At 38.3% G+C, this 26,808-nt stretch overlaps 1 protein-coding gene across 1 annotated transcript; it reads right to left on the bottom strand.

Annotated features, from left to right (window-relative positions):
* Positions 1 to 4,091: 4,091 nt before the first annotated feature.
* Positions 4,092 to 26,808, bottom strand: LOC148089733 (vasorin-like). Its single transcript, XM_087809665.1, has 2 exons — positions 26,596 to 26,808; positions 4,092 to 7,685 (listed from the first exon to the last, which is right to left on the bottom strand). The coding sequence occupies exon 2, from the start codon at positions 7,665 to 7,667 to the stop codon at positions 5,544 to 5,546; it is 2,124 nt and encodes a 707-aa protein (XP_087665791.1). The 5' UTR covers positions 7,668 to 7,685; positions 26,596 to 26,808; the 3' UTR covers positions 4,092 to 5,543.

Here is a 26,808-nt window from a genome sequence, read left to right as displayed (position 1 = left end):
CACACAAATACACACTACACCAAAACAGAACCACACACACAAATACACACTACACTAAAACAGAACCACACACACAAATACACACTACACTAAAACAGAACCACACACACAAATACACACTACACCAAAACAGAACCACACACACAAATACACACTACACTAAAACAGAACCACACACACAAATACACACTACACTAAAACAGAACCACACACATAAATACACACTACACTAAAACAGAACCACACACACAAATACACACTACACCAAAACAGAACCACACACACAAATACACACTACACCAAAACAGAACCACACACACAAATACACACTACACTAAAACAGAACCACACACATAAATACACACTACACCAAAACAGAACCACACACACAAATACACACTACACCAAAACAGAACCACACACATAAATACACACTACACCAAAACAGAACCACACACACAAATACACACTACACCAAAACAGAACCACACACACAAATACACACTACACTAAAACAGAACCACACACACAAATACACACTACACCAAAACAGAACCACACACACAAATACACACTACACTAAAACAGAACCACACACACAAATACACACTACACTAAAACAGAACCACACACACAAATACACACTACACCAAAACAGAACCACACACACAAATACACACTACACTAAAACAGAACCACACACACAAATACACACTACACTAAAACAGAACCACACACATAAATACACACTACACTAAAACAGAACCACACACACAAATACACACTACACCAAAACAGAACCACACACACAAATACACACTACACCAAAACAGAACCACACACACAAATACACACTACACTAAAACAGAACCACACACATAAATACACACTACACCAAAACAGAACCACACACACAAATACACACTACACCAAAACAGAACCACACACATAAATACACACTACACCAAAACAGAACCACACACACAAATACACACTACACCAAAACAGAACCACACACACAAATACACACTACACTAAAACAGAACCACACACACAAATACACACTACACTAAAACAGAACCACACACATAAATACACACTACACTAAAACAGAACCACACACACAAATACACACTACACCAAAACAGAACCACACACACAAATACACACTACACCAAAACAGAACCACACACACAAATACACACTACACTAAAACAGAACCACACACATAAACACACACTACACTAAAACAGAACCACACACACAAATACACACTACAGTAAAACAGAACCAAACACATAAATACACACTACACTAAAACAGAACCACACACACAAATACACACTACACTAAAACAGAACCACACACACAAATACACACTACACTAAAACAGAACCACACACACAAATACACACTACACTAAAACAGAACCACACACACAAATACACACTACACTAAAACAGAACCACACACACAAATACACACTACACCAACATAGAATTTACACACACAAATACACACTACACTAAAACAGAACCACACACACAAATACACACTACACCAACATAGAATTTACACACACAAATACACACTACACTAAAACAGAACCACACACATAAATACACACTACACTAAAACAGAACCACACACACAAATACACACTACACTAAAACAGAACCACACACACAAATACACACTACACCAACATAGAATTTACACACACAAATACACACTACACTAAAACAGAACCACACACACAAATACACACTACACCAACATAGAATTTACACACACAAATACACACTACACCAAAACAGAACCACACACATAAATACACACTACACTAAAACAGAACCACACACACAAATACACACTACACTAAAACAGAACCACACACACAAATACACACTACACCAACATAGAATTTACACACACAAATACACACTACACTAAAACAGAACCACACACACAAATACACACTACACCAACATAGAATTTACACACACAAATACACACTACACCAAAACAGAACCACACACACAAATACACACTACACTAAAACAGAACCACACACATAAATACACACTACACTAAAACAGAACCACACACACAAATACACACTACACTAAAACAGAACCACACACACAAATACACACTACACTAAAACAGAACCACACACACAAATACACACTACACTAAAACAGAACCACACACACAAATACACACTACACTAAAACAGAACCACACACACAAATACACACTACACCAACATATAATTTACACTCAAGGGACGGACCAGCAGGAAACCTAAGATTTTGAAGAGTTCCAGTTTCACTCGGTGCAACTTTCCTGCTGTGAGTGGATCAGTTCTTCTCTTGTTGATCTTCTGCCGAACGACCCAACATGAACCACCTCTGCACTCAGACTCTGTTGGAAAATGTTTTTGGAGGAACTTAATGACTGTTTTCTATTCAAGTGTCAGCTCCGGGCCTGTTACGTGACAGCAGAGATTAAGGTGAGCAGTTACACATGCGCTGTGACGCATGAAAAATGCGATCCGTCTCCAAAATAAGTGTGTTGTGTTGGCAGGCGTTCGGTTCGTCAACGCCTGGTTTTCATGAAAACACAATGAGTCCCAAATAACTACACAAGTATGTGAATTAGTGTTGTGACCTACAATAAAAAAAACATTACAATGTCAGAAAACAGACCAACAACAATAAAACAGTTGCACATAAAAAGTCAAAACAAAGTTTTTCTGAGGTTTCGTTAAAATTCAAGCGAAGGAAAGTTATCACGGATTCTAAATCTGAGCAAATCACATCATTATCACTAGAACCACATAGACATCTTTTTTTAATGTAGGCTCTAGCTCCTCCAAAAACGTTCACTACTCACTGTTTTTTTCGGTTTAGAAACACTTTTATAAAATAGGAAAAGGGTAATCGACATGTTTACCTTAAACACTTTTAGAATAAAAAAAAAAAATTAGATTATGGTGGATGGAGAGTTTTGACCTTTTAAGTGTTTTTTGACCTGGAAAATTACTTCATTTACTACAAATATATCCTAAAGGAAAATCCAGAGGTTGGTTTCCCACAACTTGGATCAACTTTACAGGCAACAACAAAGCAAACAAAAGAGTATATTTTCCTTTTTTTTTGTTTCTTGGTTGCCTTCATCCATCCCTGTGGACTTAAGTCACAGATTTGTGTCAGACTTCTTTTTAACCTGTTGAGCTTTTGGAGTTTGTTAAGGTCTTTTACACACTTTCATTTTCCCCATGTTATTAAACGCTATCTATTTTCTTTATATTTGCACTTTGTCATTCCTTGCACTTTGTTCGTCATATTTGCACTTTGTCATTCCTTCTACTTTGTTCTTTTATTTGCCCTTTGTTCTTGTTTTTATGAAACTGTCATCTGCTGTGAACTGGAAACCCAGTTTCCAGGAAGGAGATCTCCAGAGGAATTAATAAAGTCTATCCTATCTAACTGAATCTAATCTAAATTTCCACTGTCGTTGTTCATGCACGGAATCTGAAAGTTCATGTAAATGAAAAAAACTCTTTTTGTCGTTGATTTAAAAACAGCACCAACTAAACAAAGGTTAATAGGGAACTTCTTGCCGCCCTGAACATCCAAAACCAAGTTCCCTCTGTTATCCTGGTCCTGTCTGGATTCAGCGCAGAATCATTTTCCTGTACTCGAAGTATGAAACGACACAAGAAGTTCCAAAACTAGAAACTTTAATACTGCTCACAGAGATTCTTCTCTGGCAAAGACATACAAAACAAAGGTTTTACTTCAACATGCTGGTTTAAGAAACATTTCCTGTCCCGTCTCCAAATCTTCCAGTTGACGGTCAATGGGATGGATGTCCCAGGAGGGGTGGCCAGTATCTGGACAACCCCAGAGTTTAGTGCGTGGGTTCAATTATTAAACAGGAATATTAAAACTCTTGGCAGTGAAATCAAACGCACACATACACGGTTAAACTGAAGTCACCAGGCATTATTAGATAAACATAATTTATTCATTAAAATGTTATTTTCTCTATTTTTTTTTTGTTTTTTTTTTCACTTTTGATCCAAGGACAACGGGGGGTTTTGTTGAGCGGCAGAGAGGCTCTTTTGTTATGAAACTCGAGCGTCCATTATATTCCCTCAAGCCAGCTGAGATTTATAAACGACAAAAACAAGAAATTAGAAGTGTGTGACCAAAAAAACAAAAAGAAAGGCAACACACAGCAGTTAATTTCACAGTCTGGTCGACTGCAAACGACCAGTGACTAGTTGATTGCTGATGAGGATTCTTGATTCTGGATGAACCGAGACCGTTTGAAAGAGCATGTGAAAGAACGCTCTGTTCAAAAGTGACGGGTTTTTTTTTTAAGGGGCTATGCTAAAATGAATTGACTAAAATGGAGATGATAGCCTTACACACAAACGTTATTAGATGTGTGTGTGTGTGATAACAATCATAACATTTTTTAGAAGGATGTGTTTTTGTGGGCCGCTGTAGCCTTAGGCTTCCACATCAATGACTAGATTAGTGCAGAGTAAGTTATCATTTTAAAGATCAAATTAAATTAACCTATTTATAAATGGAACCTCTTTTGTGGCCCAGAACGACCATGTTGTTCTTCTCACTGTTATCTTGTGTAAATTGCTTATTTTGTTACCTTGACGTGAATCTTTCCATCTGAGAGATGGTGGGAAATCATATTATCGGCAGAAACCGACTCAGATGGTCTATACCAATACATAGCGCTTGGTGTGAATGCACCCTAAAAGGCGGTAGGAATTCTGGGAACCTTTGCAATGCCCAAGTAACCCCAGTTCATTTAAGCCACGATAACATTATATCACAGAACATGGTCGCGGGAGTCCGTAAGTTAACCACCGAAACAATAGTAAGAGTCAATACATGTGTCATGGACATGTACATCATTTGAAAATGCAACATATACAAAAAAAACTAAAAAAAACATTTGACAAAGAAAGTATTTTGTACACGAAACATCGTCCTGACGTTCAGTCCGTTTATCATTCACAGCAAATTCATCTCCCAATTGTTGGGAAGTTTCTGGGTCCACCGTTGGATCTGTAAACAATCGAAGACTCGGATTTAAATGTGTTATTAAGGCTCCGAGGCCAACACCAGGACATTGTCCTAACTCTTCATGAAGTTCAGTTCCCAACAACAGTTTCTTAATTCCTCATTTGCACGGTGCTAATTCACTTATTGCCCCAATCCAGCAACGGTATATAAGCTCTGAAAAGTGAATAATCGCTTGTGTCAATGCAAAAAAAGGCACTTTCGTTTGGGTCCGCTTATCAGACTCAACGGGTCAATTGCACTTTAAGTCAAACCTCTTGGTTTGTGCTGCCATCTGTAACTGACGTCGTCCCACGGCAGTTTGCTCAACTCCACTTCCTATTTTTGGGAAGAGTCAATGTCATTTGGACCCCTGTCATATTTAAGTGCGATCCGTTTGTGAGTCAAAACAGACAAGACGCATCTTGCCACAGTTAGTTCATCTTAGAAATAAGATGGTTTTATTGATGCTAGATTGTTGTTTGACGAAGAGTGTCCTTGCATCAGGGGTACCTCAAAGTCCAACGCCCCATTTTGCTGCGATGGCAGACTTTTGAGGTTCTGAGAGGACTCGATCTCAGAGTGTTTCTGCTGAAGGGTATCGTTCCCCCCATTATCCAGGCTAACTTTGATGCCATCCAATTCCACAGGTTCATGATCGGCGGAACCCGGGTCGACCTCCATGTCGGCTCCTCTCTGCTTTTTTTTCCGCAGACAAATGATCACACCCACCACCAGTGACAGACCCAGGACTAGAGCCAGAGCTGCCAGAGCAGGTATAACGGTGTATAAAAGCTGGCTTTTTGTCTCAGCACGGTGCTCTGAGGAAGTTAGCGGCACCACTGAGGTACGTGCCTCTGTACAGGAACCTGTTTCTAAAGAGCTGTTTGTCTTTGAGTTGGCTTTTTCACCCAGAGGGCTAGCACAAACAGAATAAGTGCAGTTTGGTTTCAGACCACGCAGAGTGTACTCTGGGTAGGATGCTGGTACGTTAAGGATGTTTGGCCGACGGTCTGGCCCTGAGAGGTTTCGGTAGGTCAGTCTAATGCCCCGGATATTTGGCCTTGTTTCAATAAAGTGGTGTAGGTCTAGAAGAATTGAGGTGGAAGTCACTTGTCGAGGGGTGATGGAGTCTAGCAAGGCCGGTCTAACCGAGTTCACCTGTTCACCATCTGTCACAGAAGGGGCCAGTGGTTCTGTGACTTCATCATTGTTTTCACAGTAGGTGCCAGTGGTTCCCATGGGACACACACAACCCAACTCACCCATAGAGTTAAAGTTGCAAGTGCCACCATTAAGGCAAATGTTTGGTGGACAGATGTGTTGCTCATTCTCACCACTTGTAGAACTGGTAAAGACTGGAGGGTCGGCATGTGCCAAGTAGCTGTCTGTTCTTGATAAAGTGGTTTCTTCGGTGGAAAGTGGAGGTGGAGGGATTGCATTTGTGTGGGTGGCTTTTGGAGATATGGTGGGCAGTCCAGAATGGAGAGTACTTCCGTTTGGGGAGTCGATTACCATTGTTGTGCTACGTGGACATCCAAATTCTTCATATTCCAGTCCATAAAGCTTCTTCCCAGCATTAACAAGGGGGAAATGGCAACGAGTCTCTTCCAGTCTATCGAGATTAATGCCACTCTCCTTCAGCCATACAGGGAACCAGGCTAAAGGACACATGCAGTTGAACGGGTTTTCGGCCGCAGTAAGCATCGTCAACCTGGGAAAGACGTCAAAAAAGCGATGAGGAATTTCCTGGAGATTGATTCCACTCATGTCTAATTCTTGCAACCCCGTCAGTTTCTGGAAATCGTCCGTCCTGAACTCACCAATTGGGTTACCTGCCACATTTAGCTTAATGAGACCTTTAAGTGAGTCTTGGTTTAGGGCCTGAGGGACTTCCGTTAACTGATTCATGGAAATGTCAAGGTCGTGAAGGTTCCCTAGGGAGGCAATGAGATCTTCATCCAGATACGTGAGCGAAAGAGATGCTACTTTAAGAGCTTCCAAGTGGGGAGTTTGAAGATCAGATGGTCCTATGAACGGGATGTTGTTGCTACTCAGGTACAGAAGAAGAAGGCTGGGAAGACGGAGAGACGGTAAGGATGTCAGCTGGTTTCCTTGCAGTTTGAGCTCCAACAGTTGCTCCAAACCATTAAAGGCTTCCTCATGGATGCTGTAGATGCGATTTGAGAAGAGATATAGACGCTCCAGGTGGACCAACCCGGTGAAGCTGTCTTTCAAAATATGAGTTATGTGGTTTGACGATAGGTCCAAGTTCTTAAGGCTTGATAGCATCTCAAAAACCCCTCCAGGGATATCCTCCAACTCATTTTGACTCATGTCCAACAGCTCCAACTCCCGCAGGCCAATGAAGTCGTCTTGGGTCAAAGTGTCGATGCCATTGTTGAAAATGTACAGGTTCCGAGTGTTCCCCGGGACCAGCGGAATCAAGTTGGCCCGTCGGTTCATGCAGAATATTGACTCGTTGCTTTGGCAGCTGCAGTCGGCCGGGCACTCTGAAGACAACACCAAGCCGGACAGGAGGAAGATGAGAAGAAGATACACCAGCATGGTTGCAGGATGGACAATCTGGAAGACACAGAAAAAGGCTCCAATTAATTTGCTTACATTGTAGTTGGTTCAATAAACTTAGTTAAGGATCATGTCGTTGTAAACAGGCTCTCGGAACGTATCAATTTGCTGTAGTTCCTGAAAGTCTATCCTATGTCAAGTGAAAACACCCCAGAGCTGAGAACAAAGACCAGATTCTTCCGCATAAGGTGAAGACCCCGAAGTAAAGTATCTCCTGAAAACGTTTTATTAAAATGTCTTTGCTAGAAAACATTTATCTTAACCCATTTAATATGCAGGCATCAACTGTCACTCTGCTGTGATTGGTCAATCATGGAGGTTTGTGACTGTGTGTCATCAATAGCAGTCTCCACCTCCAAGGGACTCGTTGTATAAACAAAGCGGGATGTGATTACAGCTGGCTGGAGGAGGAGTGAAGCCATTATAACGTCATAATGGACTCTCGTAACCTCTCGTTTGCCCAGATTTCAGACGGGGGAGAACTTTATAAAGTAATAACTATAAAAAAACATGGTCATGATGAGGGACTTACTGCATCTTGGAGATGAAGATTCAACATTTTATACATGTGAGTCAGAAAGAGTCTGGTTTTCACATTTGTTGCCCTTTAACCCTTGTTTTTATCTCAGGGTCAAGGTGACCCAGAGGGTTGAAAACAAATGTGTTTGTGATATCCCTTGTGTCATGGGTCAGGGAGGTTCACCTTGACCCAGAGATAATGCAAAGGTCAAGTTTAACAAATTCATATAAAATATACTTTATCTTTTTAAATGTTTCTGTAAAATGTTTTATTAATCAACAAAAACATTGAGAAACGTTCAAATAATAGATTAATTAAATTAAATCAACTTTAAATCATCTTGGTGGAGGACGAACGTTTTCTATTTCTATTCATTTATATTTCCAGGCACTAAATCTAGATAAATACTGGCAGGCTGTGTAAAAAAACACTTGGAAAAAAGAAGTGAACAAATGCGATAATCAGTTTTATCAAACAACACAACAGCGTAAAGTAGTTAAAAGTGGTTAAACTTGGCAGATCCTCGTCTCCACCAACGAAAACCTTTTTCTCTCTGCATCAGAACTTCAGGCCCATAACTTAAGTGCAGCAGAACCAGTTCTCTACAGCGAATCATAATAAAAGGTGACGGAGAATTCGGCGGCTAAGACTTTTATATTTGTAAGACCGGAGAAACCACGTCCTGATGAAAGACCAACTCGGACCCATCAGGTTGACGAAACCCAGGTCAACCTGCAGAGAAACACACACTCACACACACACACACACACACACAAACACAGCTGGATTCCATTACCCACAATTCTCTGCAGGCTGGTCGTACTGTGAGAGTGAATGGAATTCTTTAATTTCCACAGGTATCAGACGTATTTGGGTAAAAATATAAAGGATGGTTCAAGGTCATCTTTGAAGACTTCATTATCAAGGAGAATAAAACAACCTGAAGTCAACACTAACCCTAACTAACCCCCCCGCCCCCCCCGACTTATCAACTTAGTTTGTGTGTTCAATAACTTTGGCAGCAGTTGAGAGACTTAAGAGTCTTATCTGGCTGCGAACGTGTCGTGCGAGCTGAAGCAGAGTTCCACGTGTTCAAACATGAGGAGGAAATTGATAATCCGATCGCTCCAGAGAAAACTAAATATAATTCTGAAAAAATAAAAATGCTGGGATGCAATTTTAGGAATATTTATTTGACGCTACACAAGTTGTTAAACACGGTTAAAAGTTGAAGTTCGAGTCACTCATACGTGTGGAACTTTAAGTTTGTTTACGGCTAATAATCGTGTATCAGATCTAAACATTGTTCATGTTTTTCTTTCTGACGAAGACGTGACTCGACAAGATTAAACCTTATGAAGGACGATAAATGACAGTATATTAGTATAAATAAATGTATAAATAAATGCATAAGTAAATGAAAAAATGTGTGGATAAATATCAATATGTCAAAATAAATAAATGACTTCTGATTCAATTTTTTTATATTTTATATTATTTTATATACAGATATTTATCCACAAATGTATTTATTTATACATTTTGTTATGACATATTTATATTTATCCACAAATTTATTTATTTATACATTTTGTTATGACATATTTATATTTATCCACAAATGTATTTATTAATTTATAAATGTAGTTATGACATATTGATATGTATCTACAAATGTATTTATTTATACATTTAGTTATGACATATTGATATGTATCTACAAATGTATTTATTTATGTATACATTAAGTTATGACATATTGATATGTATCTACAAATGTATTTATTTATACATTTAGTTATGACATATTGATATGTATCTACAAATGTATTTATTTATGTATACATTAAGTTATGACATATTGATATGTATCTACAAATGTATTTATTTATGTATACATTAAGTTATGACATATTGATATGTATCTACAAATGTATTTATTTATGTATACATTAAGTTATGACATATTGATATGTATCTACAAATGTATTTATTTATACATTTAGTTATGACATATTGATATGTATCTACAAATGTATTTATTTATGTATACATTAAGTTATGACATATTGATATGTATCTACAAATGTATTTATTTATGTATACATTAAGTTATGACATATTGATATGTATCTACAAATGTATTTATTTATGTATACATTAAGTTATGACATATTGATATGTATCTACAAATGTATTTATTTATGTATACATTAAGTTATGACATATTGATATGTATCTACAAATGTATTTATTTATACATTTAGTTATGACATATTGATATTTATCCATAAAATTAATTAATTAATTAATACATTTTGTTATGACATATTGATATCTATCCAAAAATGTATTTATTTATTTATACATTTTGTTATGACATATTGATATTTATCCACATATGTATTTATTTATTTAGCGCTTTGTGACCCTGGTCTAGAAAAGCTCTCTACAAATATTACTTACTTACTTACTTACTTACTTATTGATATTCATCCACAAATGTATTCATACATTTTGTTATGACATATTGATATTTATCTTGACATTTATCTTGACATATATTTATACATTTTTTTATGACATGTTGCTATTTATCTCCAAATGTATTCAGTCATGAGTCTAAAGAATGATAATTACATGTTGCAATCTCTTCTTTTGTGACACGATAATTGCTGTTTTGACAGCGACGTTGCCGACGGATAACAATGAGCAGAATCTAGGCTGGTATTCAGGTTTGATTTTATTCAAGATTCTAAACAGAAAGTTGAGGATCTCGATGGTAAAGAAACTCTCCTGACAATAATGAATTATTTGAGGAAGATAATATGTGATTTATAATCCTGCTCATTGATTTCGTCGCGAATAAACACACGTAACAGATATATGTAATTATTTATTATTTAATATTATTTAATTATAAATGTCATTATTTGTCATGAAGAATTTCTATCACAACATGTGAAAAAAAAGACAAAATAAAATAATTTATTTGAATTTTAATCAACCAAATATTTGTCTCTCACTGAACACATTTATGTCGCAGAGTAATTATTATATATTTTACATTTAATTCATAGTATGTGAGTTGTTTTGGTTAAAATACACCAAATAGTGGTTGAAAGAGTTGAAGAGGATTAATGTTAAATAACAGAAGTATCGTGAATGTCATTCAAATAATTAAATTAAAGATTTAAGAAAATGGTTTGAAAAAAGCAAAATCCTTGTTTTAATTAACGTTTAATTTAATATTTTATATTCATGCTATGTATATTTTTATTTATTTATATTTTATATGACAATAAAAACGTGTCATATCTGACAAATATCCATATTTAAATGTAAAATAAAAGTATAAGCTTATAATAATATTTAAAAAGATGCTGATGTTATTATTAATATAAGTAGCAGTAATTAAATGATCATTATTGTCATCATTTGTATCATCATGAGAGTTAAAAGTTGTTGATTATTGTGTGTTTAACAAAACTCACCCGGACACACACCAGTTCATCAACACGGTGTGTGGAATGTTCTGGCTTGATCCGGTATTTATCCGAACACACACACCTTGACGGTTCAGTGTTTTTCCACGTGTTGAAGTGAGAAACACAATGAACCCGCGACACATTCAGACACGCCGCACCGACGGGTCATTTTAACTCTCCACAAAACAAGCGTCGGTTCAGGGTGAGTTCTGTCATCGCCTTGGAACCAGCGTGTCACCTGTGCTGCAGGTGAGCCGGGAGGCGTTTGGATCGCTGTCAAACGAACCTGCTCGTCCCTTCTTTGTGTTTCGGCAGAACCGCCGTCAGAGGAAGACGAGTGATTTCGTCTTTCATCGACTCACACTTTGACACATTAAGATGTTGGATTGTTTGGAGACACAATGAATCTTTGTGACTTTATTCAACCTGGAGCCAGTTTCACAGTTTGTGTAGCAACAGTTGATTTTGTCTCAACTGTAATTAAAATTGATCTCATGATTTATTCAAACTGTCAATATTTATCTAAAATGTAGTTTTTTTTACATTTTTAACTCAAATGTTATAATTCATATACAAATATGTATATATTGTTTTTTCTCTCATTATTTATACCTTGTTAATCACATTATATACTTAATTCTTTTTATTACCTATTTTTTTTTTTTTAAAACTACTTAATTCCATATGTATGTTGTAGATCTTGAAAAAAATGTCTAATTTGATCTTTTATCAGTTTCTTTCACCATCCATCCATCCATGCATCCCTCCCTCCCTCCCTCCCTCCCTATCCATCCATCCATCCATCCATCCATCCATCCATCCATCCATCCATCCATCCATCCATCCATCCATCCATCCATGCATCCCTCCCTCCCTCCCTCCCTCCCTCCCTATCCATCCATCCATCCATCCATCCATCCATCCATCCATCCATCCATCCATCCATCCATGCATCCCTCCCTCCCTCCCTCCCTCCCTCCCTATCCATCCATTTATCCATCCATCCATCCATCCATTTATCCATTTATCCATTTATCCATTTATCCATCCATCCATCCATCCATCCATCCATCCATCCATCCATCCATCCATCCATCCATCCATCCATCCATCCATTTATCCATCCATCCATCCATCCATTTATCCATTTATCCATCCATCCATCATCCATCCATCCATCCATCCATCCATCCATCCATCCATCCATCCATCCATCCATCCATCCATCCATCCATCCATCCATCCATCCATCCATCCATCCATCCACCCATCCATCCACCCATCCATCCATTTATCCATCCATCCATCCATCCATCCATCCATCCATCCATCCATCCATCCATCCATCCATCCATCCATCCATCCATCCATCCATCTATCCATCCATCCATTTATCCATTTATCCATCCATCCATCCATCCATCCATCCATCCATCCATCCATCCATCCATCCATCCATCCATCCATCCATCCATCCATCCATCCATCCATCCATCCATTCACATATTCACATATTCACCCATTCATCCATTCATCCATTCATCCATTCATCCATTCATCCATTCATCCATTCATCCATCTATTCTTCATCTTTTTTGAAGACCAACGTTCAAGTCAGACCTTCACCGAGGTTCTTTCATAAATCCCAGGCTGTCACAAGTCTGAGCTCCACAACCGTTGACAGTAGGTGTCGTACAGTTGTGTTCAGGCAGGAATGCATTGTGGGTGATTTATGACCACCTGTGGGATCCTTTCCCCCGACACGAGGGGCCCTTCATGCCTGCTGAACCGTCAGTCGTATGTTCTCGCTTGATCACGCAAGAGCAGCAACATACATGTTTCTTTGACTGTGTTTCGCGTGGTCTTCAGACTTCCCGCCAAAAATGTCAGCTGAAGATTGACGTATTTCTATTATTATTGTAGAACAGGAACTTGCTGTGACTCATTCTCTACTCACCCTCATGTGGACTAAGAGTTGGGATTATTTTCAGAGTAATCTGTTCCTTTTTAGAGTTATAGACAAAAATGTTTGTTCATTTTAATGTAGTGACTGGAGCCCTGTGGTCAAACTTCTTCCAAAGACAGGAAATACTAAAGTACGCAAGCGCTTCCACTGTAGACAGTAGACTATGTGTGCTCTGGAAGCGCTTGTGACATTTACCCAGAGTACTTCCTGTTTATTTCGATTGTTATTCTTTAAACGTCTGCCACAAACAAACGTAAAATATAGACTTATTTGAATCTTCTCATGTGGAGGCTTCAACATAAGATGGACGTTACAGACGAGCAGTATGAAGGTATTTGTATGTTTTCAAGTGTCTTTTGGGACGAAGCTGAAGACAACTGAGCTCCAGTCGCTACATTAAAATGAACAAACATTTTTGTCTATAACTCTAAAAAGGAACAGATTACTCTGAAAATAATCCCAACCTTTAGTCGACATGAGGGCGAGTAGAAAACGAGTAAAGTTTGAATGAACTAACCCGTTAAAGTCGTACCTGCCGAGAACGTGAACAAATGAATCGGGCATTTTTGTATCGATTCTTAATTGTAATGACTTCCCTTAAACTTTAATCTTCACTAGAGATTTACTACCTGGTTGAACCCGAACTGGAAAAGTGCTTTTCGCTCCAGCATGGGTGTGGTTTCCTGGTTTGAACTGAATAATCAATTCTCTTACACCTGACAACAGATTCATAATGTGAAGAAACGAGTCGCACTGGGGGAAGTCCTGGTCCAGTTGAGACAAAAGAGCTCTCTGTTCCTTTATCAATATTATCTCCTTTCTCAATATTAGACCGGATTAGGTCAATTTCCAGGTCATAGTTCTCGTAACGGAGCTCTGGGAAGAAGAGAAGCTTCTGTCACGTGTACAATAATGAAGTTTGACCAACTTATGTATTCTCCGCACGATAATACTAGAGTAGTATTTACTGTAATGTCCACTGTTCAGGTGTGAAGGACTCAAGAAGTAGACGAGGTTATACTGAGTGTTCTTGGCTGTATTTAACAGCTCATAGAGTTTGATCCTGTTGTTCAGATCACCATCAAAACGCACCGGATCAGGAAGCTCAACTTTGACCTCGCTATTATCGCCATACGAACCGTAACCGTAACAACGGGAACTCGCACACGCTTGATATCATTCCGGGATTAACGAAAGAACTCCAGACGCCAGATATTGTTCAAAATTAGAGAGCGAGCAGTGGATGACAGAAGGTGAAAACAGGTTCAAGGCGAGGAAAGAGTGACTCGCGGCACGATCTGCTGGTGGATCGTGGATCGATCTCAACTGACTGGGACACAGGAACGCTGGATGCGGCAAAGTTTTAAACTCAGACGGTGTTTTTTGGAACGATGTTGAAAGTTATTGTGAACTTGTTTAATAAAGTTTGACTGACTCCCCCAGCTCTTTTGTTTCGCTTAATCCGATGTGTTTTATACGTGGAAAAAAACGTAAAATGGAAAATCCAGTGTCCCGTATAGTGAGGAAAAAATTATACACATGAAAAGTGCAAATATTTTGTCTCGTTCTGCACCAACACATATCCTAGTGACTATGAAAAGAGTTGCAACAAACTATTTTACTTAAGATTCCGAGGTGTGGTTGATAGTGGTCTGCTTTTTAGACATCCTGCTTTGTTTATACAACGAGTCCATTGGAGGTAGAGACATCCGGGATTTATGACACCCAGTGACAAACCTCAATCATTGACCAATCACAGCAGAGTGAAAGGTAATGCTTGCGTGGTCTGCTGGCATGTTTGTGTGTGTGTTTGTGTTTGTGTTTGTGTGTGTGTGTGTGTGTGTGTGGGTGTGTTTGTGTGTATGTGTGTGTGTGATAGTCCAAACCAGTTGATTACCTTGTAACAATAACACAATTCAATTTGTATTTATTGAAAAAATTATATTTAGTATTTCCGTAGATGCTCTTAAAGATGACAAGAACAACTGTACAAAAATGTGCTTGAATAAAGTTTGTGTGATTTTAATATTAACTGATGAATATAAATGTTTACGAAACACCTTTAAGCACGTTTTTCTTTTAGTTTTTTCTTCAAGTATTTGCATTAATTTGCAAGGCAAGTTATATTTTATGTTTGTTTACAATTGTAAATAAAGTAAGTAAGTAAGTAAGTAAGTAAGTAAGTAATATTTATTTATATAGCGCTTTTCCAGACCAGGGTCACAAAGCGCTTAAACAATCAAAACAATACTCAAAAAAGTATATACTTTAAAGATCAAGATAATACTGAGAACAACACAGGAGTTCCAGAAAATCAAGGAAAAGCCTGAACAAATAGAGGCAAATATTAAAAGTTACTTTTAATATTTGCCTTTGTCTTAAAAATGGCTTGAACACTTTATCTTAACAATCACAAAGAAATACATTCTACAGTAAATTAAATCATATATTGTATAATGCATTAAAAGTGGACATTGACAAAAATAACCACATATTTACGGAAAATAATCACAATTCGATTATCTTCAATCATGGTTCAGCAAATATTTAAGACTATTCTGGGTTTAGTGTCATCACGCTGTAAAAAAAAAACTGAGCCAAAGTAACCGTGGAAACATGAGTTCATATCTTCAGAAACACACACACAACAGTCGCACACATCCACATGTGTTTGCGCAAAATGGGCCGAAACGACCATTCCTGACTGACCCCTGCTGCTGGATCACCTCATTAACCCGACGTTCAACCGAAGAAGTGAGGATGGATTTATGGCCGAGAGACTTTGAAGGAGACACACACACACACACACACACACACACACACACACACACACACACACACACACACACACACACACACACACACACACACACACACACACACACACACACAATCGCACACACACTTCTGTAATTCGATTATATCCTGAAACATAGATACACATGATTGTGAATGTGCCCTTGTGTGCGGCGGGAAATAACATCTTTGTTGTCGGTCTGCGTGTGTGTGCGTTTACTTTGTCACGTATCTATTTACTTAAACTCCTCACACGTCCCCTTAAGTAAACACACACACAAGCACTCGCTCTTGTCTCTGGTTGGAAAGAGATCAATTAGCAGAGAGAGAAGCATGTGTTGTCGAGGCAGTGACCTCGGTGGGTTCACGACCCAGAAACAAAGGCTGGATTTAAAAAACAAACACTTGTACGAGAGTTAAGGTTTTCGTTATTGCGTTTACGGAACGTCCTAAATACACGAGTCACGGTGGGTTTGCAGCCTGTTGACGTTGAACGAGGATTGACTCGTGAGAACATGAAGGGGCCTCACTTTAAGTTCCAAAGTACAACATCTTAAACGGCCAAAGAGCCAGAATCCCGGGAATTATTGTCGCCACTGCAGCCAGACTTTATGATCCTCTCGTAGGTGGTGGTCCCACAGGAGAGCAAATCCATGCATGAACGCTTCTTGAATGTAAGTAAGTAAGTAATATTTATTTATATAGCGCTTTTCGAGACCAGGGTCACAAAGCGCTTAAACAATCAAAACAATATTCAATAAAGTATATACTTTAAAGGTCAAGATAATACTGAGAACAACACAGGAGTTCGAGAAATTCAAGGAAAAGCCTGAACAAATAGAAACGTCTTAAGATGTTTCTTAAAGGAGTCAGTAGATCCATCAAGCGCAAAGAGAGAGAAGATCGTTCCAAAGCTTAGGAGCAACAGCCTGAAAAGATTTCTCTCCTCTGGTCCTGAGCCGTGTGCGAGGAACCATAAGTAGATTCTGATCCACAGACCTCAGAGAAAGAATGGACTTCTTTCTGCTACCTGCAGATTGACCTGTGGATGTGGAGGGTCCTCTAAAACCCCTGGTACTCTTAAACGTGTTTTCAGCTAAGGTGGTGAAGCAAATTGCTAGTGTTGCCACCACCAGCTAACACTTTAGCTCGACAGCATTTTCTAATGATAGTCGTCTGGTCCACATCTGACCTTTTAAAACCGAAGAACTTCCACAACATGGACATGGCTCCTCTTTTTGGTATGAGTTCCTCTGAGGCAACAACGAGTGCTTCACTTTGAGAGCTCTCGTCGGCAGCCGTTCCAACCTCAAAACTTTCCTGTGTTGTTGGTGTGCAGCAGTGAAATGGGTCCCCCCAACACATTCTCCGACCGCGCATGTGCCGGACGTTGTTTGCGCTATTCACTGGTATATGAAAAATTCATATCATAGCAAATATATCATAGCATTAATATGTAATATTTCTGCGCAAATTACCGACTGTAATTCACCAAACACAGACGTCGGGTGATAATACTAATCCCTTCTGAATTCTGCATATACGCCACTGTAACGGACTTCCAGGCACTTGCCATTGTGTTAATATTTACTTCCGCTGTTTTATTTTGAAGGGGTTGAAAGGGAAGTATATCGAGTTGGTTGTGGTTGGGGGTTTGTTCCAAATGACGAAAGTAAAGAAGACATGCGCGCTGCACAGCTACAAACTAAGTTCCAGCCTCGTTGTTTCCCACACAAATACACTCTGTTACACTACTATAACAGACTGTGTCTCTTCTGTAAGAATAATGTTGGGGCAAATTTATGTGCAGGGCTATTGAGCGTCTGCACAAGTTGAGAAACGAAAGAAAATAAACTGTTGGTTACACTAACTTTCACTTTCAGTAATTGCTCTTTACATCTGTATCTCTAGGTAATGTCTGTAAAAATTACTATTTTACAGACGACGCTGATCCCGTGTGAATGCACTTAAAATAACACAGAGGAAGGGAAGGTCATTTACAAAACACAGAGGTCCCCAGGTAATACTTATCCTTTAAACTTTAAGGTTGCCATTCAAGGTAGGGTGAGGAGACTGCGTACTACAGTACGTCAAACCACTGGTATTGATGCTCAGAATAAGATAGGTAAGACGATAAGCAACAAAACCCAAGACCAAATGTCTTTTTTTTGGTTGGTGTGCTTGTATACGCGGCAGGATGTCTGGTTAAAGCGATGAAGACAAGTGTGAAGGCTCGGCCACAACACGCTCCGCTGCACACAAGCCGCTGACACACGACTCCCAGGAACACTGCCGGGGGCTCGGAGAGATGTTTGGAATGGAGGAGAAGAATGACTTTGTTGTGATAATGTTAGCAGACTGAACACACACTCATTCAGAAACACGCTGACCTGACTGGCTTTTAAACTGGAAATAAGATGGAAAAAAAAAGATCTATATATCTTGATGCAACTTATTCATGGTTGGTTTTTGCACATCATTCAGAGGCGTGTAAACCTGTGATAAATGTGTATCTGCGAGATCAGACTCAAGATACTGTGACGCAAATTAGCCGCTAGTGAGGTGAAAACATGTTGGTATGCGTGCACTAAAATAGATAGACACACGGAAAGCCAAGGTAGTTAACACTTGACCGTGAAGTGTACAAAACACAGAAATAGGTTTGTCACAAGAAGCCATTATTCGCTACCAATTCGTTACCATCACGCAAATAAATACAACAATACCAGCAATATTTTGGTACCGTTACCGTGTTCTTGTCCAAACCGATGGGGGGGGTTTACAGTATGTGCACGCTTTGTCAGCGTCAAAGATTATTACTATTATTATTTACCATCAAAAACCAGCAAACGTGTCTATAAAGTTTGGAAATCAACAGAGGAAACACTTCAAAGTTCAAACTCGCCAAACACTTGAACGAAATCCTGACTTGTTTAAAGAGTTCAAGGTGAGTGAATTCGAAGTAACTCATTGGACTTTCTTAAACCAACAACAAACAAACAATGTGTGTTTTGAACTAGAGAAACACTTCACTCACTACAGACATAAACGTTTGTGACACTTTACATCACGTTAACTTGATGTGACAATACTTTACTAATCCAATTTTGCTATTTGATGAGGCCGGAATGCTGTTATAGAACCTATGCCAGAATCAGAATATTTCCGCGGGTTATTATCTAGAAAAAGTCCTAACAACAAAATATTTTCTACTAATCAATCAAAGGAGTTTTTGCCCTGAAACCAGAAAACCAACTATTTCTCACCTGATAACTCCGTCGTGAATGAAGCTGCCTATCACCACCTGCCAATATTAATATCTTGTAACATCTTGAAACACCTCGGCAACTCTTTGAGGTGGTTTCCCATCCGCGGACAGATTTATATATCTGTGACAAATTTAGAAATAGGGCCCAGAGGGTTTCCGTGTCACGCAACTCAAATTAAAAAATGAGTTTGCGGAGGAGAAATGAAAAGACTCACATAAGAGCACAATAAAAGCGCACAGAGATTCACCAGAGCTTTGACAGACAGAGGTTTTATAGGGTTCATGTTGTACATGACTGTTTGATGTTTTTATGCCTCATTCTCTCCTCTGCCTGGTTAATAACACTCACCAATAAATATCCAGTTATTCCTTTCCAAGCAACTGTTCAACCACAAACACTGAAACATAAAGAAATCCTGATGAACTGTCTCTAGATCGTATTTCCAAAAACTTCCTACGGGCCTCATTTCATAGTGTGCCTGTTGTGAGGGAAAATGAAAACAATAAAACATGAAAACCTTATTTAAAACTCAATAATAAACTATGGAAAAAACTAGTAAATATAAACTATATAAGCTCTTTATTTCAAAACATGTATTTAATCATTCTTAAACTTGTTTTGAGCAACAGGAAATTCTTTCCAGAAGTAGGAATGTTTAAAGAAGGGAAAACCCTGAGATCGTTTGTCTCGTAGCTGTCAGGAGTATTTTAGCCATAGATATTATGGACTCAAAAGACTTCACGTGGTTCCTGGACTGCACTTTATCTTAAAAACACCAAACTATGAATTGCCAACAGGACCAACAGGGACATCACTGTCAGACATGATGTGTGTGATGCAGCAGTTCGCAGCCATACAAGTCAGAGTCGGATCTATGAAAATCTGCATTATTGACAATAGTTTAGTTCCTTTCATTCGTTCAACATGACTAGTTGGAACTTGCCTACTGCTCCCCTAGAAATATGTCTACTCCTCCCGGGGGGCGTCAGAGAGAAGGCGTGACAGAGTAAAAAAAATTTAGATGGCCAGGGTAGGGGTCACTGGGTAGGTGGGTTGGCTCCCATTTTTTTAAATGGCAATTTCAACGAGGATGGAGTCGAGATAGACCTTCGAGTCATAGTTTCGTCATGTTCCTTGACTTCCTGTTCAGGTGTTGTTACCTCCGCTATCGAGGCCGAAAGATCCCAATTTTCGGGACGTTCCTGAGGGAGGTCACGGGTCATCTGAACTTTGTCGGTTCAAAGTTTCGAGTCGTTCGATAGAAGTTTGTGAAGTTGGCATAAAAAAAATCAAAGTTATGTGGAAATCACCGTTCGGAAACCTAATCTTTGCGGCAACTTTGCATCTATTTTGGTGCAAAATAGTTGCCAAAATAGAAATAGTATATACAATTCAATGTTAAGGTTCAAATGTTATAATTGTATACTGAGTATCCGGGGCAAAATTTCCGACCGATTCGAGGTCGGCTTCTGCTGCAGCCATTTTTTTTACTTTACGGCCATTCACAGATTTGGTCTCCAAACACGCAATGCAAAAGTTTTCAAATTATTCAAAGACTCTGCTTGTGTATTCTCAAGTCTCCAACTTCAAAAATTCGTCAAATTCAGCGCAAAGTTCCATCATTACTGTGAAATCCGAGGTTCAGGAATCTAGGGGGGTTTTTGAGTAGGACAAGTTAGATTTTGTTCGGGGACAAAGGCCTGCAGGGCCTAGCCGGCGTGATCTAAGAAACCCTCTAATAAAGTAGGTGAATCTGCTGGGTGCAGGTCTAAAGTTAGTGGAAAGTCAAAATGGTCGAATGGAACAGAAAAAGCAACAACAAATGTTGCATCTAATGAAGCGGGAAAGACTTTTGGCTCTTGAGTTCACATCATACCGACGACACCCTTGGGCTTCTGGATTATTCTCCTCAAGTCAGACGATTCATTTCACACGCGTCGCCCGTGATGCAGCAAATCACTGCGTTAAACGATTCCCCGTCTCACCTTGTCGGGTATTTTTTCACAACAACACAGTGTCAGACGCCGACCCTTTGAAATCTTCTCCGAGGCCCCGCAGCCCCTCAGACGAGTGATGTTGAATAAGGGTGTGTGTGTGTGTGTGTGTGTGTGTGTGTGTGTGTGTATGTGTGTGTGTGTGTGTGTAGCCTCAGGAACTTGACAAAGAAAAGAAAGACCTATAGGTGGGTTTCCCCTCATTTATCTGAAACTCAACCCTCACCTTTACCTAAGATAACATTCGACAACACACACAGTTCAAAGCACAAACCTGCGACTGTTCAACAACTACACAAACAATAAAGAAACAAAAGGACCTATTGAATACACACACGTGTTCACACATAAGTCCACAATAAGACCGACTACAAAACATCAGGCCGAGAATAACGACTAACATCAAAACTCTTTCTCATGACAGCGACGCACAAATCTTGCAGGCAACTAATACACAATATCACAAAAAAAGGTATTGATGCCAGAAGATGAATGTAACACAATATATATTTGAACAGATATTTGTCAAACGCAAACCAAGACAATAACAAAAAAAAATCGGGTCATCATCAACTACATCATGACACAACACAACAACGACAAACTAACATCGACTCACAAACTTCCTAAGACACAAGTAGACAGAACATTAAGCCCGGTCAAACACACACACACACACACACTTGCATGTGCCTTATTGTTAAAGCGCTTTGTGACCCTGGTCTCGAAAAGCGCTATATAAATAAATATTACTTACTTACTTACTTACAAGAGAAAGATTTGAACTCATTGAACAACAAAGAATTTCCATAAATAAAGGTTAAAGATCAATTATATGTCATTATTAACTGCATCTTTTTTTAATATATATTGTAAATGTATGTTTTGCCTGTAAATGTCATGCAAATATCCTGGAACTATGACTTCATGGAAGAAAAATGTTGCTACTTGTCAAGTATCCATATAGAAATATATTCAAATACACTTACTATGAGATCTATCGATACTATCTCATTTGATTTGTTTACTTTTTGCACTTCCTCAGACCGTAAACTTGTTAGCATAGTTGAAGTTTTTTTTTTTTGTATTGCTAATGACAACCTCTTGGCCTTTTAAACTTCATAAACAATGTCTGTCCATCCCTCAGTAGAGGTTAAATGAGTTTTATTACTTTATTTTGATACATTTTTACACCTGTCTGAAGTTTCTTGAGTGTCAGGGTTGGTTCTTAAAATTACTGCTGAACATTTTTTTAACATTTTTTTGTGTTAATTCTATATAGTATTTGTGATTTATTTTCTATTTCCTTTTCAGCATCTAAAATGGTATTAAGTAATAATATTTTCCTGGTATCGGTATCGAGTTGAACATTATAGTATAATAACAACTAGGGCTGTGTACTGAAAAGATTCTTGCGACATGCTTTACGAAACAGGGTCAACGATACGATATATTATGATACTGTAGCAACAAGTATATACTTGTAGTATTGTCGAGTCAGAATTTACAGACCCCATGACTCTTGATGAAGTCGTAACTGCGTTCATTTGTTTTGAAACCAAAATATGTCCAAAACATCAGCTTTAAAAAGCTGCTGGAGTCCACTGTATCCTCTTGTCCTCAGTAATTGTCGGACTTCAATGTTCCTTTAGCTGTGGAGGACATGATGAGTGCTTCCGAATTATTTAATTTTTACACACACTTTACTTTTTGAACTACCACTGCAAAAGTGTTACTATGGTAACATAAAATAGGATTTTCAAGCCAACAATGACAAAGAATATTGATACAACTTCATGGAAAAGAATATCGAGATATAACGACCCTACTACCTTCTTGTCACAGACCAACCGGTAATTCTGAGAATATTTTTAACCAGTTGTATTTAACTATAAGTTCTGAGTTCGGGGAAGGAGTGGATTGAAAGTATCATGATGTTCTGTTCTATGTTAGTCTTTGTATCCTTTGTCTTTGTTATTTTTCTTTGATCTATGTTCTTTATCTTTAGACTTAGATTGTTTCATCTTGTTCTTTCTCTTTATTTCTCTTTGTTCTTGCTCATTTTTTTTTTTTTATGAAAAATTGCTGTATTTTCTGTGGCTATTGGAAAAAAAAGAATTTCAATCAATAAAGTTTTTCCTTACCTTACCTTACCTTAGCTTATATTCAACAAAAGTGACTAAATTCACACTTTCACAAGCTGAGAACTAAATACAATTAACTGTATAAAGTAACTTCTTAATTGATTCCAATCTAAAATAAGTCACAAACTTTTAGAAAAGTTGTATTTTTCAAAATGAAATTCTATTGAAATATTAAAAAAAAGAATAAAGACGAAACTTGGACACGGTTCACTTATTCATATTTTGCAAAGTTTTTAAAAATGTATCGGCTTCAGCCACAAACCGGCTGAAGGTCTGACCCTCTGACCTCTAGGTTATGTGTTCGCTCTCTATCCTGCCGCAGATTTACCCAAAAATGAGGGTGCGGGTGCGAGACACACTCCTCGGGTTAGTGATGGACTGGTGATCCCTTAAACCCTCCCTCGGGGGCTTGGACTTGTGGCGAAGTGGAAGTTCTTCCACCGCCGAGCGTGTAAAGGCTCGACCTAACAAGAGTCTCGAATTCCTCAGGTGTCAGAGAAGCTTGTAAATGTGTAACGCGAGACCCTTTCTCTTACAGGGAACTAAAATTAGCAATATTTTGTGCGTCACCTTTGAACCGGTTCTGGTTTTAGGAGGAGAATAAAGACAGAGACGAGATAAAGGAGGCTGAGTTTCTAAATGTTAGTTGAAATGTATCATGCCAAACTATTATTATACGTATCTCAGTCGATTTTCCATTTATTTTAGTGGAATTTGTCACTTTTTTCTATTAAATACTGATTGATTCAAGATTAAAAACATAAGTTTTGTTTAAAAAAAACTTCTCTAGAATTGTGTTAAAATACATTTTTCTTCTTATTCCCTTTTTCTTCTTCACCTCTTAACTCTTTGAACAGCAGCTCTTGAGCATTCGTTTAATTCTGCAGTCGGGGGTTAAGCCTCCCTGAAAGCAGAAACCCCCTTAAAAAATAAAAAAACCTTTAATGAAATCGCCGAGACACCGAGAGATGGAATGTTTGCTCGGAGCTGACACGACCAACAACCTCTGCTCCTTTCTTTGCTTTTCCCAAACACTCGGGTCTTTGCTCAGACGGTCGTTAACGACGAGGAGGTTCGGATTTCCCGCTGACAGTGAAGGCAACACGTTGCCATGTCAGGTGTTAAAACAGCGAATAGCGATAAAGATAGTTTGCATTTCTGTGGGATTAGTGTGAACGAGCGTGAGCTCTTGTCGTCAAATCCAGGGATATATTTTACAAGTCGGTCGTCATAGAGTCAATGACATGGTGAGTAAAAGTTGTGGAGAGAAGTTCACTGACTCATCACCTTCTGCAGGGGTTTGGTCTTATTGACTTTCCACTTTTCTTTTCACTTTATATCTTGAAAAAAAGAAAGAATACAATAGATAGAACATAGAAAGCATCAAAGCCTAGACAATGTACCTGCGGATGCACTAGAACTAGAACCAGGTCTGAGACGAAATTCTAGAACGAGATATTTAGTTAAATAAACGAAAGACGTTGATTTATACACAAGCCTTTTCTCACAGTATATATTCAACTACACGTGTGAGTAAAAGTTGTGTTTTTATTTTAACACCTTAATGTGATGCTTAAGTTGGAACTATGTGTATTGTGTTTACAAATGATTGATTTCTGATATTAAATTTCAAATTCTGACTTAAAATGGTGAATAAATGCTGTTATTTTTCCAAATAAATATTTAGTTCCAGGTGTAATACCTTTAATAAAAGGGGAAACTGTTGTGTAAAACACATGTAATTACTGCTCCTCAAGATGACATGGTTCTGATGTATAAAGTTATTATTGTGGGGGAAAAAAAGAGAACTTCTGACTTAAAATGGTGAATAAATGCTGTTCTTTTTCCAAATAAATATTTAGTTCCAGGTGTAATTTCTTTAAGAAAGGGTGGAACTGTTGTGTAATACATATGTTATTACTGCTCCTCAAGATGAAATGGTTCTGTATGTATAAAGTTATTATTGTGGGGGGAAAAAGAAGAAAACTTCTGACTTGAGCTGCTGAATAAATGCGGTTCTTTTTTTAAATAAATATTTAGTTCCAGGTGTAATTTCTTTAAGAAAGCAGGGAAACTGTTGTGTAATACATATGTTATTACTGCTCCTCAAGATTACATGGTTCTGATGTATAAAGTTATTATTGTGGGGAAAAAAATAAGAGAATTTCTGACTTAAAATGGTGAATAAATGCTGTTCCTTTTTTAAATAAATATTTAGTTCCAGGTGTAATTCCTTTAAGAAAGCGGGGAAACTATTGTGTAATACACATGTTATTACTGCTCCTCAAGATTACATGGTTCTGATGTATAAAGTTATTATTGTGGGGTAAAAAAGAAGAGAATTTCTGACTTAAAATGGTGAATAAATGCTGTTATTTTTCCAAATAAATATTTAGTTCCAGGTGTAATACCTTTAATAAAAGGGGAAACTGTTGTGTAATACATATGTTATTACTGCTCCTCAAGATGACATGGTTCTGATGTATAAAGTTATTATTTTTGGGGTAAAAAAAAGAGATTGAAAAATAAACAAGTGTATGAAGCACATAAACACATCGGAACCAACGAGTTCTGATCTTAACAGAAACAGAACCAGGTCTCCGCGTCACAACTTTCTGACCCGGGTCAGTGGCTCGCATGCCGGGTAAGTAAAAAAAAAAAGTCACCGAAACTGTTCCTGATTCAAAACCTCAAGAGATTTGAGTCGCGAGTGAAAAGTTGAAGACTCACCTCTCGAGGAGATAATCCACAAGAATCCTTCTCTCCTTCTTAATCCACCTTTTTTTTTGCGCAAAAATAAACCCTGCACCGAGGAATCCTAGGAGTCTGGCGCAGGAAGAAGTTGAAGCTCCCGCACAGATGTGGAGATCAGAGCAACAATAGTGTTCATTGACTGTGAGGAGGAGGAGGAGGAGGAGGAGGAAGAGGAGGAGGAGGAGGAGG

This window comes from Callionymus lyra, chromosome 1 (genome assembly GCF_982586985.1).
Source record: "Callionymus lyra chromosome 1, fCalLyr1.hap1.1, whole genome shotgun sequence".
Taxonomy (NCBI): Eukaryota; Metazoa; Chordata; class Actinopteri; order Syngnathiformes; family Callionymidae; genus Callionymus; species Callionymus lyra.
Note: the sequence above shows the minus strand (reverse complement) of the source record. Positions and strands in the feature narration are given on the sequence as shown.

Coding starts and splice junctions, on each gene's coding strand:
- LOC148089733 (XM_087809665.1), bottom strand. CDS start 7,667: ATGCTGGTGTATCTTCTTCTCATCTTCCTCCTGTCCGGCTTGGTGTTG.